This window comes from Ovis canadensis, chromosome 1, assembly GCF_042477335.2.
Source record: "Ovis canadensis isolate MfBH-ARS-UI-01 breed Bighorn chromosome 1, ARS-UI_OviCan_v2, whole genome shotgun sequence".
NCBI lineage: Eukaryota > Metazoa > Chordata > Mammalia > Artiodactyla > Bovidae > Ovis > Ovis canadensis.
The window spans coordinates 266,816,783-266,835,764 of NC_091245.1; the positions used below are offsets into that span (position 1 = coordinate 266,816,783).

An 18,982-nucleotide genomic window follows, 5' to 3' on the forward strand; every position below is an offset into this window, starting at 1 on the left:
CAGGTTGATAAGAAAGTAGACCTGGGAGAGGAGCTGTTTCAGCCTCTTAAAGAAAAGGGCCCTCGACTGGGTCACCAAAGAATTCCCACAAACACAGTGTAACAACTGTAAGTTCCTAATAAAAGTCACAAAACACGTGAACAATAATAAGTCCTTAAAGTAACAGTACAAAGAACCAGTGACAGCCATAATTAAAAAAAAAAATTCTCAGATACTACAAGTATCAATTGCCAAATAGAAAATAGCTGTGTTTAATAGGTTTAAATAATTCAAAAAGAAATTTAAAATGAGATCAAGGAGTTACTGGGGATTATAAACAACAAAGGCAGCTCAAAAGAGAACCAAGCAAAACATAGAAGAAAGAAAACTTTAATAATCAAACTGTAAAACTCAAGGGTAACTGACACATGGGAAAGGAAAAATACTAAATAGAAAAGAAAGCTAAAGAAATGACAGCAAACAGAACAAAGCTGGGAAAGAGGAAGCCCAGAAAGGCAGGTTCCAGGACAAGGGGAACACTAAGGCTCAAGTACAGATTCTGCCCAGGCTGCAGCCAGCTCTGAACCGCCCACTGCACAAGGCAGACAGTAAGGAGCCCGGTGGAGAATAGGAAGAAAACCACAGATGGAGGCACAGATCTAGCTGCTGACTGCCTTTGGGGAGCCAGAGTTGAGAAGTCAGGTGGAATTAACTAGGTAGTTAGGACAAACATCAGTTCTCTTCAAAAAAAGGAATCAGAGCCCACAGCCTGCCTCCCGAAGTGTCTGGAGTGTGTACAACTGAACATTTAACCCACAGGCCAGCGGGCGAAGAGAGCGAGGCATGTGTTTTGGATGCAAATTTATGGGGTGCCAAAAAAGCTTACTAATCGAAGTTTTTAAAATATATTGTAATATAACTTTTAAAAGTTAAAACTACTGCAAAAATTCCATAATAAGCAATATATCAAAATTTTAAATCAAGATGAGATCAGTGACAGTACTGTGCCAAGACCTAATGGAGCCTGAGGCAAAAGAAGAATCAGGGATTGCGATCTGCCCATTAAGGGACTAATTACATAAATTATGGCATATGCCTACATGCATGCCATTGAAATGTGTATTACAGTTTCCTGTTAAAATAGCTGGCTTCCCCACTCAACTTGGCTTGTCGAAAGCAAGCTTCATGGCTGATGGGTCTTTATAGATACACAGGCTGGTACAGTTCCTGGGACATGACAAGCACTCGGAAAGTTCCATATGGAAACTGAACAAGCTCTATGCAATCGAGAGCCTCAGCAGGGCAGCATGCAAGACAGTCTGTCCTCTCCTCCTTCAGAATAGCAGCGCCCAGTTCTCAAATTACCATCTTCTGCCACCTCACAAGCCACACAATGAGCCAAAATTACAAATCTTTGCAAGTTTTCCTGACAACTTTTACACATATCCAAAATCTATACACTGGTAACTCATTTAATGAGTTATTAAGGGATGTTCAAATAATGTACTCGTGAGGAAGATTGATTCAACACAGTATTTAGAATTTTCTGAGCTCTCTAATCCAGAATCTCAAGAATAGAAACGTTCAGGTCACCAGCACAGACGGCTGGAACTCCTCAGACTCCAGTGTATTTCCTACATTGCTTTCTGGCTAGAGCAGCCGGCTGAGTCACTGCAATGGCAATCCCATGGCCCACAGGGCCTAAAACTTTTCTATCCGGCCCATTGGGGAAAGCTTGCCAAGCCCTGCTTTAAAGCCTAAAAAGAAAACAAGCCAGTCTTTCTTCTCTAGATTTTAAAAGGCTAAGTTAATATCTAGGTGGTGACTGAAGTGTGGGGCAAACCCCAGATAATACGTCTAGTTGAAATTCTTCCACTGACTGCGTTTAACTTTAAAGTGACAAAAACACAAACTGACAACTATCTCTAAAATTTCACGCTTGGTCATCATCAGCTCCATCCCAAAGAAGCTAGAATGGAGCAAACGTAACTGCCACAGCACCACTTGACCTCCTGCTACTGTCAGGACATCTCACTGAAGACCAGAGAGCGCTCCCAGGTCACAGCACCACTTAGTAAACAACAAACCCTGAACCACTCACTGGTTCTCAAGTAAATGCTTTCTGTTCCAACCTTTCTACTCCAACCAAAAGTACTGTAAATAATGTATCAAATTTCCAACCATCAGGTCAAAAGAGACTTTCCCTTCAATTCACTTCTCTGGTTGGTGGTGTTCAGTTGCTCAGTCATGTCTGACTCTTTGCAACCCCATGGACACAAGGCCTCCCTGTCCTTCACTATCTCCTGGAATTTGCTCAAACTCACGTCCACTGAGTCGATGATACCATCTAACCATCTCGTCCTCTGTCACCCCCTTCTCCTCCTGCCCTCAATCTTTCCCAGCATCAGAATCTTTTCCAATGAGTCAGCTCTTCACATCAGGTGGCCAAAGTATTGGAGCTTCAGTTTCAGTTCTTCCAATGAATATTCAAGGTTGATTTCCTTTAAGATTGACCAGTTTGATCTCCTTGCAGTCCAAGGGACTCTCAAGAGTCTTTTCCAACACCACAGTTCAAAAGCATCAGTTCTCCAGTGCTCAGCATTCTTTATGGTCCAACTCTCACATCCATACATGACTACTGGAAAAACCATAGCTTTGACTATACAGACTTTTATTAGTAAAGTGATGTCTCTGCTTTTTAATACACTGTCTAGGTTTATCATAGTTTTTCTTCCAAGGAGCAAGTGTCTTTTGATTTCATGGCTGCAGTCACTATCCACAGTGATTTTGGAGCCCCAGAAAATAAAGTCTGTCATTGTTTCCACTGTTTCCCCATCTATTTGTCATGAAGAGATGCGACGATCTTACTCTCCTGGTACTTCAGTATTAAAAGGAAATGTAGTTTCCCAAAGTACTGCAATACTGGGAGTCATTTTTCTTTCAATGACAAAAAAAAGTAGGCAAATTCTGTTTTCTGCCATGAACCTAAGCAGAAGATAGGTTACAAATTTCCTTGTCTCCAAAGTCTTGAGATTGAGACACATCCTCCATTGATAGTGAAAGGACTGAAAGTAAAGCTAAGACAAAGGATGAGTAAACCTGCATACTACAAAAGCAACTCTTCTCCAGTGAAAAGGCCCTCTCTCCAGCTGAAGCAGCAGGCCCGCACCACTGAGCTACACAGGCTGTCCCAGGAAGAGGCCCGCGAGCCCTCCAGACAGTCTGCCGTCCAAGGCTGAGTCACCAGAAGTCAAGGTGATGCAACTGAACTACCTTATTCTTCATTGTAAAAGAAATGGTAACCTGTAACCTGGAAGCAACAAAGAACACACACACCCAGGATTTCCAAACAAACCAGCCTTAAAAACAAACCAGAAGGCATGACACATCAGTCATCCAAAACTGACTAAAATCTAAAATAGCCAAATTAGCACCATCGAATAATTCTAAGGATCAGAGAGCAATAAACTTCTTAGAAAAGGCTGCATATGTTATGTGAGAAAGAAGTCAGACTGAATGACAGACAGAAACTCATAGTTGGAGGCTGATCGGTTTTTAAAGAGGAACATAGTGACTGATTAGTGACACGCTGGTTTGACTTGGTGCCCCACTTCAGTCAGGCTCAGCCTAAAAATTTTGTTGTTCAGTAGCTCAGTCACGTCTGACTCTGTGACCCCATAGTCTGCAGCACACTGGGCTTCCCTGTCCTTCACCATCTCCCAGAGTTTGCTCAAACTCATGTCCTTTGAGTTGATGATGCCATCCAACCACCTCTTCCTCTGTCGCCCCCTTCTCCCCCTGCCCTCAATCTTTCTCAGCATCAGGGTCTTTTCCAATGAGTCAGCTCCTCCCATCAGGCAGCCAAAGTATCAGAGCTTCAGTTTCAGCATCAGTCCTTCCAGTGAATATTCAGTGTTGATTTCCTTTAGGTATTTTTACTCAAGTACCTGCAGAGTATATCATGAGAAACGCTGGGCTGGAAGAAGCACAACCTGGAATCAAGATTTCCAGGAGAAATATCAATATCTCAGATATGCAGATGATACCACCCTTATGGCAGAAAGTGAAGGAAAACTAAAGAGCCTCTTGATGAAAGTGAAAAAGGAGAGTGAGAAAGTTGGCTTAAAGCTCAACATTCAGAAAACTAAGATCATGGCATCTGGTCCCATCACTTCATGGCAAACAGATGGGGAAACAGTGGTAGACTTTATTTTTCTGGGCTCCAGCATCACTGCAGATGGTGACTGTGGCGATGAAATTAAAAAATGCTTACTCCTTGGAAGGAAAGTTATGACCAACCTAGATAGCATATTGAAAAGCAGAGATGTTACTTTGCCAACAAAAGTCTGTCTAGTCAAGGCTATGCCTTTTCTAGTGGTCATGTATGCATGAGAGAATTGGACAATAAAGAAGGCTGAACGCCGAAGAATTGATGCTTTTGAACTGTGGTGTTAGAGAAGACTCTTGAGAGTCCCTTGGACTGCAAGGAGATCCAACCAGTCCATCCTAAAGGAGATCAGTCCTAGGTGTTCATTGGTGGGACTGATTTCAAAGCTGAAACTCCAATCCTTTGGCCACCTGATGCAAAGAGCTGACTCATTTGAAAAGACCCTGATGCTGGGAAAATCTGAGGGCAGGAGGAGAAGGGGATGACAGGAAGAGAGAGGGTTGGACGGCATCACCAACTCAATGGAAATGGATTTGGGTGGACTCCAGGAGTTGGTGATGGACAGAGAAGCCTGGTGTGCTGCAGTTCATGGGGTCGCAAAGAGTCAGACATGACTGAGTGACTGAACTGAATTGAACTATGTAACACAGAACCCACAGAAAAAGAACGACACCCACCTCCCTGGTTAAAAAAGCAAATCCCCTTAGTGAACTCCATCTGAACTCAGACTTCGGAGAGGTGGGACCACTATCCTCACCTGATGCGGGAGCGAGGTGTGAATCTCCACAGACCTTGACAACATACGTGTGGACCCCACCAATCCTGCTCTCTGCATCTGCACCAGCAGCAGCTGACTGCTTTGATGGTCCCCACCACCATGAGAAGTTTGGCTGGGTTGGTCTGTAAGTCTCAAATAAATTTTCACGGCTGTGTCCCTGCATACTGTCACAATCTGTTTATCTATTCTCTAGCTGACAGAGGTTTCATTACTTTGCTACTGTGTGCTGTGACGTTTCTACACAGCTGTCGTGGGGTTTATGGGCCGCACTTTCGCTGGAGTAGGTATGCAGAAGTGGATTATCCGTCCCGGACACATGCTCATACAGCTAACAGGTTCAGCCCCACCGTTTCATCTCCCTCCCACCCACAGAGTAGACAGGACTCATGTCCTCCCCAAAGCTCAGAATTCTAGACTCAGGCTGCCTTCACTGAGATGGAATGAAATGGCATCTCATCATGGTTATGATTCGCTCTGGGGCTGAGGTCAAGGATTTGCTCCACGGTCATGAAGTTCAGCACGTCCTCTGTGAGGGACTGACCACCTCTTCTACCCCAAAGTGCACTGTTATTTACCTTTTTCTTACTGAGAAAGCCAAATACAGGCTTGTTTCTTTTTTAGTAAGTGTTTGTCTATCTATTTTTGGCGCTGATGGGTCTTCATTACTGCATAGACTCTTCTCTAGTCGCTATGACTGGAGGCTACTCTCTAGTTGCGGTGTGCAGGCTTCTCAATGTGGCGGCCTCTCCTGCTGCAGAGCACAGGCCTTAGGGCGCACAGGCCTCAGCAACTGCAGCTCACGGGCTCAGCAGTGGTGGCTCCTGGGCACTCACGGGCTCAGCAGTGGTGGCTCCTGGGCACTCACGGGCTCAGCTGTGGTGGCTCCTGGGCACTCACGGGCTCAGCTGTGGAGCACGGGCTTAGTTGCTTTGGGGTATGCAGGATCTTCCCTGATCAGGGATCGAACACAAGTCTTCTGAACGGGCAAGCAAATTCTTTACCACTGAGCCACCAGGGAAGCCCTGCTTGTTTCTTTAATATACACAGAATGATCAAACTTGATAGGCTAAAACCCTAAAAATGCCTTTCAAAAGAACTGAGGTTATACCCAGCATTGGTTACCAGGCTCAAATGTAGTACTCAACAAACAGTAAACATTTTATGGCTGAAAGCTCTGCTGCCTAGAAAATAATATATATTAGTTCCAGACCCGAAATGTTGGAGATAAACTTTTCAGAAGTTGGTTAACCTTTGTTAATATCTGGAAATGCTGATGACTCTAAATTAAGGAGTTTGAATATATTTAAGTTTTGTCTTTAAAACATACCTTCCTCTTCAAAACATTTAACTATTAACCAACATCATGATAAATTATTTATAATGTCCTTAATGATGACTTTTCCACCATCCCATATTACTAAAGTTTTGACTAGAAAACCATTTAGAAACCTGATCATGTTTGAAGATTTCTTTTCAGTTGGCATCAAGCCACTCCAAAGTGAAGAGGTTTCAGGCCACCCGAATGCACAGTAACACACTGTATAACTTCTAACAATAAACAAGTATGACCATAACCCAGAAAGTGAGTATTTGCCTCTCATTTGCTCATTCAGCAACACTCACTGAGCACCTCTGTGTACCAGGCCTTGAGGACACACAGCCTGTGCTGTCCAGAAGCTTACAGTGAACGGAAGACGACAACAAAGCACTGAACACACCCTGACATGTGTGCTCAGAGCTCCCTCACTAAAGCTCAGTGCCCTAAACTCAGTTCTAAAATATCTCTACTGTTTTAAGACACTTTATGGAAAAGCCTCCAGAATCACCTTCCAAGAAGTACAGTCTGCATTCTGATTATCCCAGGTCAGTCCTTTCCCATTTCGAGGCTGGGCGTCTGCAGGCAAAGTCAGCCCATCGGTCCTGATGGTGAGTCCTCACTGGCTGAGGCTCCGATCTGCGGGGCTGGCACAGCCACTTGGAGCTGCCCCTACTCAACATGCAGTAGGACTGGTCTGGTCACACAGCGGGCATGGGTCTTCCTGCAGCGCTCACAAGCTGGTTCTGCACCACAGGACCTGACAGACGTCCCAAGTGGGGCTTCTCCCTCACTAAACTGTTGGTAACAACTGGGCAGCCCACAGCTGGGGGTATACACCAACAGTAACTGCAAGCAGGGGGAGGAAGCACCCCACCCCCAGAGGAATTTCTCTACAGCCCACTCTGCGGAGCTGCCGCCCTTCCTGACCTCACATGCTGTACGCTCAGGGGCCCCTGCATGGTGAAGCACGCTGTGTCAGTGACCAATGCTGCTACAGAGTAAACCTACTTCATGGAGCTGAACCCCAGGTCCGGTGGTGGGTGGGGGAGGGTGTGCATACCTTATGGAGAACTAAGCAGTGGCTGAATTATGGAGAACCCATCCCTGCCACTGTCCTCCAGCTCACTCCCCAGGACTTCCCTTTCTCCATCTTCCTGCTCATCCCCCAGTGGCCCCCTCTCCCCAGCGGGGACTTTACCCAACCCATTCAATGACACTCTCAGCAGGTCTGGCTCCCACACTGACCCTAAGAAGCAAAGAGAACAAGAGCTCAGAAAGCTTCCTGTGGCTTGTGTCAATAGGGCTGGTAAAATCATAATAAAATTTGGGTAATAAGAAAGTTGTGTATATAAGACTCCAGGAAGAGTTTAAAAGGCTGGAAGTAACCCTAATTCCTAAAATCCAGATCTCCAATGTGAAACACAAAACGAGTTTTTCCAGCTCTTACTGAGCATCAAGGAGAATGCCAGCACCAGTGTCACGTGACTCCAGTGGGAAAACAAGACACAACCAGGAGTCTCTGAGGGTCTGTCCACCGTGACAGACCCAGGGCCAGCACGACGCCTGGGGGCCCTCAGCAATCCCAAGCCCAGGGCACAACCCTGAACGCAACAGCCCAGACTCTGCCTGTGCTGGGCACTCTGCGTGCCAGGCTGATGCCCCATGGCTGGAGATGGAAGGGTAAGGGCTGATGCTGGTGAGGATGGGGAAATTCCAGGCACTTCACACCCTGAGGGCCGGCTGCATGAGGAAGAGGTGGGCAGGATCTGTCTCCCACCCAGTGGCTCATCACCACCTGCCAGAACTCACTTCCCCAGCCTCAGCAGACAGAGTCTGGCCTCGGGCTGGCCTGGGGCTGCCCACAGTCCTATCAAGTGGCCACATGGTGCAGACGCCAAAGAGGCTGATGAGGATGTAAAACTTATCAACAGAGAACATAGTCCTGGTTGGTGTAGCAAAAAGGTTATCCCCTTGGAGGTACAGATGCCGAGGCTTAAACGATACAGCCAACAGCAACCCCGCCACCCTGCCGCACGAGCACCTGGAGAAGCCCCAGGGCCCACTGGTGTCCAACCACCAGATGTCGTCAGAAGTTTCTAGACTTGGAGAGTTTAACAAGGGTCTTCCAAAAATAAAGGCAGATAAACTGGAGCTAGTGAGAAATTAAATGGCCTGAGAGGACATAACATTGAAAGAACTCACGGAGGCCAAGTCACAACAACGTCCCATTTGTCACCAAAGAGGGGGCCCTGGGGAGAGTCAAGTCTGTTATATGGCCACTGACCCCCAGGGCCCATGGGGACTTCAAGAGAAGCAAAAGGAACACAGTGCCATGAACCAGCCCTTCATCCCAGGAAGATGCGCCATGTCATGGAAAATTCAAAGCCACCCAGGTCCTAGCAGAGCTGGCCAATACAAACCCCAGGGTCCTATGGACAGTGGTCAGAGCACAGCTGGGAGAACGCAGGCTGAGAAGGAGCCAGTGGGGAGGGAGAACTCGGAGATGCCACAGCAAGAGACGACAACTAACTGAGCAAAGTCCCAGAGAGCAACTAAGCAAAAGGACAGCTAGTGAAAGCCCCCTAATCTCACAAGGCCACATGAGAGAACTGCTGGTGAGGCAGGTAAAGAGTGAGGCAGCGAGGGGGGTAAGCATAGGCCACGACCCTCAGTTTTCCCTGGGGAACAGGCAGGAAAGCACCTGCTGGGACCCCCACACCTGTGCTGCAGAGAAATAAAGGACAGATGAGGGCTGCACGGGGCTCAGGACCAGGGGAGGGTGAACTGATGCATGACTGCATCTGGAAACCTTCTCCTCCAGCACCACGGCAACCAGGAAGGGAGCAGGTGACAGCTGGTCCAAGGTCAGTGCTCAGGAGATGGCGGGGAGGGGCCTGGGGCTGCTGACAGAGCAAGGGAAACCCTGACACGCCTCACTAGCAGATCCAAATGAGCCAGGCGGCCAACAGAGTGACTGGAGGAGAGAGGCAGTGTGGAGCGGGAGTCTCGGCAAGGTTTGGAGGCAACAGGAGGAAGGAGCTGAACGCGACAGCAGTACGTGTCTGAGGACCGAGACGGAGCTGCCCACCTCGTAGGCTGACAATGCGCACGAGGACAAAGTCCAGGACCCTCTGCACGCTGTTATAACAACGAACGTGGGTCATGACATATCTGCCCAAATCCACACATGGACCACAGCTGCACGTACGCTATGGTCTCTGGGCAATTACGACGCATCAAAGCAGGTTCAGCCTTGGTAAAAAAAAAATTCTTGTGAGTCATGTTGATAATTGGGAGAGCCGTGCATGGGGAGCAGGGGTAGAGGTTTATGGGGAAGTGTATATTCCTCTCAATCTTGTTGTGAAAGTAAAAACTTGCTGTAAATAATTTTTTTTAATCCCCATCTCTGGCTCTGAGGTACCCAAGCTGCTGAAAAGGAGCAGCCTTTGATCACAAACGTGGAAAGGAAAGTAAAATCTTCAAGAAAAAGGCAAGATGCAGTCAAGTCGAGGAGAGGTCACAAAGCAAAGGAAGTGCTTGCGGAATGAGAGGTCCTAGTTCAGAGCACTCGGGGCTGGACTTCAACAGCGATGCAGGACGAGGGTGACGGTGTGCATATCAGGAGGCAGCTGGAGACAGCCAAGCGGGGGACCTGCTTCAGGGACCCCAAGAGGGCTCGATGCTGACAGCTGCTCACGCTGTGCTCAGGAGTCAGAAGGAAGCCTGTCAAGTAAGCAAGCAAACGTCTCTGCAGGCGGTCCTCCCACCTCCCGCTGCGGTGGACAGGAACCCATCAGGACAAAGAGGCAGAGGGCTCCATGCCAGATACAGAGAGGCGAGAAGAGCCCCAGGCGCCACACCACGCCACAGCAACTGGAGCAGGGGCTTGGCTGGCCCCGCAAACGCTGACCGTGTATAGACACAGAAGCAGGAGACAGCAGAATGACAGACAACAAATCATAAAGAAAAAGACAACCCAACAGAAAATGGGCAACAGGCATTCATGGAAAAAAACTCATGCTATGAACATGTGAAGAGAATCGCACCCTCCCTGGTAAGTTAAACCTAAAGACAGAAACAGAGATAACATGAGTGTTCTTTACAGGAACAGAACCATGAAGAACTGATGAGGGAGTGGAAGACAGAGCTCTGTGTGTGTGCGTGCAACTGTGCACTCTGGTGACCCATGTGGCGGCGCTTCATAAAACTGAATGTGCGTGTCCTTTATCTCAAACACTGCGCTTCTGGGAAAACCCTTCAAAGAACTCTCACACAAGTTAGCAAGGACGTGTTTGCCAAAGATTTTCACTTTAACATTACATTTGTAGAGTTAAACATGAAAATAACATACATGTCCATCCATAGTGAGAACATAATTCAAATGTTACATTTCCTTTGATGCAAAATACTTACAAGGGTAAGATCCACATACAACTTATAAAAATACACACACCACGAGGTAAGTTACATATCACGTTATACTACATGTACTGCTCACGTACATACACATACTTAGTTGGACCTGAGAGCTTTGCTCCAGAGAAGACCGAGTCAACACACCCGCCCTCTCGCTGTCTCTGATGCAGCTATAAACTCTGGACAGAATACAAGGAGCAGCTAGGTTAGGCCCCAGAAAAGGAAACAGAAGCAGGTGGATTGTGAAGAAGACCATAACTGGTAAGAACCACCAAACCAGCAGTTCACCACTCAGCCGCCAAGCCCAGGGTGGCCCTGACCCATGTGGAGCATGCCAGGAGAAGCCCAGGGCTCAGGCTCGAGGAGATGAGGGGGAGCACGACCAGGCAGGCAGTGGGAGCCCTCGGGTAACTCAGACTCTGTGGGAAGGGAATCGTCCTCACCGCCCAAAGGAACTGGGATCCTCTGCACTCCAGCACTTGCCCTGGGTGTGGGCACAGTGCAGGAACCTGACACCTCAGGACACAGAGAACCAGCCTTCTGGGGGAAGGACTAAAGAGGGGGTCCTGGGAACAAACAAGCACCAAGACGTCATGGAGAGTTAGGAGCTCAGGAATGTGACCACACGAGGTCGCCTATAGACTCCAGGCCTCATCCCAGCTATGCATGTGTGGATCTGATCATAAGCAGCATGTACTAGACTCTGAGAACTAAAATATCACATCATCCGGGTCTCGGACAGGGACACACGTGAGGGGCAGACCCAACAGCACTGCCAAGGCTTCTTAAAAGTGGGACTGATGGGAGTGGTTGGGATTTGGTGGCCTAGCAGCCAGGGCTCAGCACTTTCACTGCCAGGGCCCAGGTTCAGTCCCTGGTCAGGGAACTGTGATCCTGCAAGCCACATAATGTAGCTAAAACCACAACAACAACAAAAAAATGGAACTGACATGGAAGTCATAAACAGAGAAGGCTGGTCAGAACTTGTGAGCTGACCCCAACCAGGCTGGCTGCCTGCTGAAACAAAACATCAACATTTCCCATAAGATTTAAGCAAGACTCAGAACCTCAAAACATAATATCCAAATGTCCAGGATACAATCCAAAAATTACTCAGCCTATAAAGAAATAGGAAAAGTCCCAACTCAGTGGAACAAGAGAATCAAAACATACCAAAGCCAAGACGACACAGATATGAAAAGTATCTGACAAAGCCTTAAAGAAGGTATTATTTAAAGTGCTCCAAGAAGTAAAAGCAAACACCCGAAATAAACGGTGCAGCAGCAGAATCCGAAAATGGATCAAGGTTTCCTATCCTAACCCCTGCGGCCGACACGTAATACCCTGGTCATGTTAAGCCGGGCTTCCCTGTGTCTCAACAGTAAAGAACCTGCCTGCCAGTGCAGGAGACGGGGGTTCAATCCCTGGGTCGCGAAGATTCCCTGGAAAAAGAAATGGCAACGCACTCCAGTATTCTTGCCTGGGAAATCCCATGGACAGAGGAGCCTGGCAGACTCCAAGAGTCAGACATGACTTAGCAACTAAACCACAACAACAATGTGTTAAGTTACCTGGTCCAGGCAGTGAGACTCGGCAGATACAACTGAGGTCACTGATCAGCTGGCTCTGAGTTAATCAAAAAGGAGTTTATTCAGCTATGCCAAATGTAAACCTATGACCCCATGGAAAGCAGAGTGTTTTCTCTGGCTGGTGGAAGAAGAAATTGAAGAAGTTTCAAAGTATAAGAAAGATTCAGGGAGTTACTGTGATCTGAAGATGGGGTGGGGGTCAGGTGATAAGGAATTCAATCACCCCTGGAAGCTAAACATGGCCCCACCTGACAGCCAGCAAGGAGGCAGGGACCAGACTCCTGTGAACACAAGGAACTGGGTTCCTCCAGCAACCTGAATCGGAGAAGGCAATGCCACCCCACTCCAGTATTCTTGCCTGGAAAATCCCATGGACGGAGGAGCCCGGTGGGCTGCAGTCCATGGGGTCGCAAAGAGTTGGATACGACAGAGCGACTTCACTTTCACTTTTCACTTTCATGCAATGGAGAAGGAAATGGCAACACACTCCAGTGGTTTTTGCTGGAGAATCCCAGGGATGGCAGAGCCTGGTGGGCTGCCGGCTATGGGATCGCACAGAGTCGGACACAACTGACACGACTTAGCAGCAGCAGCAGCAGCAGCAACCTGAATGCACGTGGAAGCAGACTCCCACCCAGAACCTCTGGAAAGAGACCCAACTGGACCATCCCTGATTTGGGCCTTGTGAGGCCCTGTTGGGATACCAAGCAAGCCGACTCAAACCTCTGACCTACAGACCCTGACGGAGGTGTTGTTTCAACCATTCAGTGTGTAGTAACTTGTTACACACAAGTGGAAAGTGAGTCCAGGTTCTGGCCCCTGGAAATGGGGTGCTGCCACAGCCATCACCTAGTCCAAAATTCACCCATGACAGCATCTGGGACTCACTAATTGCCCTGAGGTGGGAAGATTCCTTTTGCTTGTATTATTTTTCTAAAACAGTATCAAATAGAGAGTGTATCCCTTAATTCTCCAGGAAATTTGTTTCTTCTATTTTTTAGAGCTATAGCTAAATTAACTGTTCGCTTGAAAAAGAGGCCCAATCAGCAAATTCTAACTCATATGCAAATAAACGTGAACTTTTCAATACTAGCCACCGTACACTTTGAGTTTGGTACACTGTCCGGGCTTCAGGTCCCCTAGAAGCTGCAGTATGGTATCCAGGAGCACTCGACTCGAGTTAACCAGGAATTCACGGCCACTGGCTATGGCAGCTACATCTGCAACAGAAAGAGGACACAAAGCGTCAAAATCACCGCTACTGCAAAACCTAGAGAAATCTGTCCAAGACAGAGGAGCATTGCTGTCTTTCTTCTAACATACCTAGTGAACACAGAATAGTTAGCCACAGAGCCAGCAGCCAGAACAGGGTAACTGGGAAGCATGGCAGTTACTAAGAAGGGGAGCAATGCTCACTGTGATTAGCAAAGGGCTGGGTAGTGGAACAGAGCACTGGGTCTACATACAGCTGCAGTCTGTCCACAGCACAGCAAGTGGACACCAGGCTCCAGAATACTGGATAAACAGCTATGAGTGGTTGGGGTCCAAACAGAGGGTAGGGGCTGATGACTTTATCTGGGACCAAGGACACTAAAATACACTTTCAACCCTAGGGGTGAAATCCTGATGACTTTAAACTAGAATACCAAACTGAAATCATGAGGTCAAGAGAGACCAGGACAAAAACTGATTACAAGAAAACTTTTCTGTATAAATTGTACATACCATTGTGGGTCAGCAAGTGTCACCTTTCTTCATGCTTGAGGTCCCACAGAACCAAGAAGGAAACCAGACCAAGTCATCACCCTGTCTCCCCAGGGACACTGTGGAGCTAACACTGGCTCCGTCACACTCCCAGATACCTACAAGGACACGTCAGTAATCCAGAATATTTATGTATGTGCCGGTATGATTTTTCCTTGGCTAGGTCTAACAATAAAGCATGATTCAGAGCGACTGAAATTCCTAACCCACATGAGCCGGTCTGGCTGGAGGAGACAGGGCAGCAGCACCCGCAGGCTTCTTCTGGCCTCACCGATGCACTTCCAGTTAAGCGTGGTGTTCACTGGATGGTTCTGGCAAGACCCTCTACAAGTTTAAGGAACTGTTCTTCTATTTTTCATTTGCTAATAACTATCAAAAATGGAGTATAAATTCTATCACTGACTTGCTCTGTCTTTGACTAATTGTAATCTAATAGCAGAATATAAATTTCATCTATGCTAGCAGGCCAACCCTATGGAACCAGATCCTGGACATTCCTGATCAAACGAGAATATTGTTCCCATTTCTGCTTGGTATTCCAGCAATTTTTGCCTCATAATTGCCTCATGCTATTTAATTTGGAATATAATTTCATGACAGCGATAACTTTACTGAAGACAGGACCCTTCACTGATACAAATGTAATCTTATTTGTTCAATGAATTTGAACCTGATGACTATATTTTCTATCACAGGAAACACTCTAGATTTACCAAAGAAATACCTGGGGGGAAATGAAGCATTGGGCATCATAAACTCAAAGTCATTTTAAGTAAGTTTTTGGAGATGACATTCTTCATATTAAAAAAGGAAACACACATTCTAGCTGCCTACTTTAGTAGTTTCCAGAGATGGCTTGCCAACAAACCATGCCTCTGGTCTGCAGGCCTTGTGTTGTTCCTGACTTGTGTATGAACCAGAACGCAACCCACCTGCTGCACGACTTTCAAGGCAAGACAGAAAGAACCTGGCAGCTTGCCAGTTGCTCTAGGAGCCCTGATTGCTAGGAAAGAAATCTAACTCTTGCTGAAATGCAACTACGTTCAAGTATACCATGGAGAGGCCCGAGACTCCACAAGGAGAGGTGGAGTCCTGCTCACCCCCAGCTATTCTACCCACAGCAATGTGAGTCAGCCCAGCTGAGGTCCCAGTCAGGGCAGAGCAGCAGCAGATCCTCCCTGCCAAGTCCAGAGCAAACTGCAAGTTCTCGAGAGAAATAAATGACTGCTATTGTTTAATGACAAGGTTTGGGGGCAGTTGGTTACACAGCATAGATAACAGAAACATCACTAACATGTCACTGAAGAAAAAAGTTACAGAGCAAAACGTACACTGTACCAGAGCAAACACCACCCAACAAGACACAGCCACTTTACTGGTGAGTGAGGTTCCTTCCCACATATCCAGTATTGTAAGGGTGAAGGCCAATCTTCCCTTTCACTAAACACAGATGAAGGAGCAACTATGAAGTAAAATGAAAGTGAAAGTGAAGTCGCTCAGCCGTGTCCGACTCTTTTCGACCCCATAGACTGTAGCCTACCAGGCTCCTCCATCCCTGGGATTTTCCAGGCAAGAGTACTGGAGTGGGTTGCCGTTTCCTTCTCCAGGAGATCTTCCCACCCCAGGGATCGAACCCAGGTCTCCAGCATTGCAGGCAGATGCTTTACCATCTGAGTCACCAGGGAAATAAATGTCAACAAATTTCTATACTGACAGCTCCGGTAATTATCAGCCTATCTGGGATACTCATGAGTTAGTCCTAGGACTGTGAAGGATTGCTGGTTTAATTTTCTGTTAAACTGCACATTTTTTTCTCCTCTAGGTTCATTTTTCTTCAAAGTTTATAGGTATTTCTAGAAGTTACCATAGTAATTATATAATTTAAGAAATGAAACTAGTGTGAATTACTTATGCTGATAAAAAAATGTAAAAAGTTGAAGGGTATTATGTTTGATACTTTTGCTTTACCTTGTAATTATTTTGTCTTATTTTTTACAATAGGAATCATAACAAGGTACTGACATAATAATAGTAACACAGATCAATGGTAGAAGTGAGAGTCCAGAAATAAACAGTCAAATTTATGATTAACTGATTTTCAAGAATGGGATCAAGACAACTGAATGGAGAAAGGATAAAAGAATAATCTTCAACAAATGGTGCTGGGACAACTGGATAGCCACGTGCAAAGAAAAAAGACTGAACCCCTACCTTATACCATACATAAAAATTAACCCAAAATGGATCAAAGAGCCAAATGTGTGAGCTAAAACTATAAAACTCTTAGAAGAAAACACAGGGGTAAATCTTCATATTCTTGAATTAAGCCAATGACTTCTTATATACGACAACAAAAAAGCAAGTAACTAAAGAAAAAATTACACTGGATATCATCAAAAAGTACCACTTTTGCGCTTCAAAGGACACTACCAAGAAAGCGAAAAGACAACTACAGAATGACAGGAAAGGTTTGTAAATAATATACCTGATAAGGGACTGGTATCTAGAATATACAAAGAACTCTAACTCAATGATAAAAAGACAAATGACTTAATTTTGAAATGTGCAAAGGACTTAAACAGACATTTCGCCAAAGAAGAGATACAAACAGCCAACAAATGCACGAAAATATGCTCAACCTGCTTCACGGGGTCAGATACATCTCCACCACGGAAGAGTGTGTGTTCAGACTGTTAGGGCGCCCAGTCACAGAGAAATCAAGGGCCAGGCCTATGCTGGCAGAGCTCCACTGCCAGCCAGGTGCTATAACCTGTTGACCCACCATGAATTAAAGAGCTCCAAGCAGAACCCCCAACTTTCCAACAGCCCATCTACAAGTGTAATTCCTGTCTTTCAATTTGTTCAGATTCCTTCCCTTAACACTCAACTGCACTCTCAGGAAAGACAGACTCCCAGCACCTTCCGTTTCTCCCAATCTCTAACTGTTATTCTGAGACCATCATCACCCCTGCTCTCTGGACACAGCTCCTGCAAAGTTTAACGGATAGGCGTTTATTTTGTAAATGAAATGGATAAAGAAAAGGCATTACAGAAGGAAAATTTTAGAGTCCTAGAAAACTCTCCTACACACAAATTACAACCAATCTGAATATTATTTGCCCATACTATATATGATTCAAGAAACAATCGCAAAATTAACTATAATCCCAGAACCCCTATCAGTGAAAGGTTCTATTGTTGTGTCCAACTCTTTGCAGCATACTAGGTGCTTCCCTGTCCTTTACCATCTCCTGGGTTTGCTCACTCATGTCCATTGAGTTGATGCCGCCATCCAACCATCTCATCCTCTGTTGTCCCCTTCTCCTCCTGTCCTCAATCTCACAGTCCTCCTCATACATTCCTTTAATCTGGAAAACTCTAAGACTGACTGTGCTTAAGTGAAAGAGGACAGTGAAAAAGCTGGCTTAAAGCTCAACATTCAGAAAACGAAGATTATGGCATCCAGTCCCATCACTTCATGGCAAGTAGATGGGGAAACAGTGGAAACAGTGTCAGACTGGGGGGCTCCAAAATAACTGCAGATGATGATTGCAGTCATGAAATTCAAAGATGCTTACTCCTTGGAAGGAAAGTTATGACCAACCTAGATAGCATATTAAAGAGCCAAGACATTACTTTTCCAACAAATGTCCATCTAGTCAAGGCTATGGTTTTTCCAGTGGTCATGTATAGATGTGAGAGTTGGACTATAAAGAAAGCTGAGCACCAAAGAATTGATGCTTTTGAACTGTAGTGTTGGAGAAGACTCTTGAGAGTCCCTTGGACTACAAGAAGATCCAACCAGTCCATCCTAAAGGAGATCAGTCCTGGGTGTTCATTGGAAGGACTGATGTTGAAGCTGAAACTCCAATCCTTTGGCCACCTGATGCAAAGAGCTGATTCGTTTGAAAAGACCATGATACTGGAAAAGATTGAAGGCAGGAGGAGAAGGGAACAACAGAGAATGAGATGGTTGGATGGCATCACTGATTCAATGGACATGAGTTTGGGTGAACTCTGGGAGTTGGTGATGGACAGGGAAGCCTGGTGTGCAATGGTTCATGGGGTCGCAAAAGAGTTGGACACAACTGAGCAACTGAAATGAACTGAACTGAACTGACTATGCTTATCTTTTTAATTGAGCCAGCTACAAAAGGGACATGAGTTTCAAGGAAACACTCCAATTCCACAAAACAACAGCTTCTTATCTTGGTCACACTCTGTCAACTGAAGGAAGGGCATTATCTAAGGAGAGATTACAAAGTATCCCCAATTATCCAAGACAAACCATTGAAAGACAATGTCTGTGATTAACTGGATATTGTAGATAACAGGCATCAAATTCTCCTGACTTAGCAAGACCTCTATATAGATAGACAACATCAAACATGTCAGATTCACGCCCAGGGGACACAGAAACCAAAACAGTTTTCAGCATCTCAAAATAGCTCTCTGCATTTACCTCTAACATCCCAGATTATCATAAACTTTATATGTACAAGACAGGTTGAGGCCATGATACAGGGCAGTGGTCCTCAAAGTGGCAAGGGAGCACAATTTTGCCGCCAAGAGACACCTGGCAACCACTGGAGACACTCTTGGCTGCCACCCCAGAGGCTGCTCCTGGACTCTCAGGGCAGAGTGCAGGGATGTTCCTAAACCCTACAGTGCAAAGAACTCCCCCAAACAGAGCATTTACTGCTGAGGCTGAGAAACACTGCTCTCGGGACAGTTACTCAAGGATATGGCACACAGTGAAAGCCAACTGGCCCTCCGAGACCATCACCTGATCCCAGACACAAGGCTCACAGCCTCGTTTCTCAGAGCACCCACAGTCCAGGGCTGGGGCAGACCTTAATCCTCATCTGGGGGCCTAAGCCTCTCTTTTCAGAAGACGAAGCTGGGGGTCACAGTGTAAAGAGCACAGGGCTGGTCAGTGGTGGAAGAGGAACTGGACTCTGCTCCCCCGT

The 18,982-nt window shown here is 46.3% G+C and overlaps 1 protein-coding gene across 3 annotated transcripts in view; it reads right to left on the bottom strand.

The window, feature by feature from the left end:
* The window catches only part of HSF2BP (heat shock transcription factor 2 binding protein), an 86,797-nt gene that overhangs the window by 34,666 nt on the left and 33,149 nt on the right, over window positions 1-18,982 (bottom strand). For all 3 annotated transcript variants that reach the window (XM_069566372.1, XM_069566361.1, XM_069566355.1), the window contains one exon: window positions 13,351-13,468. In XM_069566372.1, coding sequence (XP_069422473.1) covers window positions 13,351-13,468 — 118 coding nt within the window. The remainder of the gene's footprint in view (window positions 1-13,350; window positions 13,469-18,982) is intronic.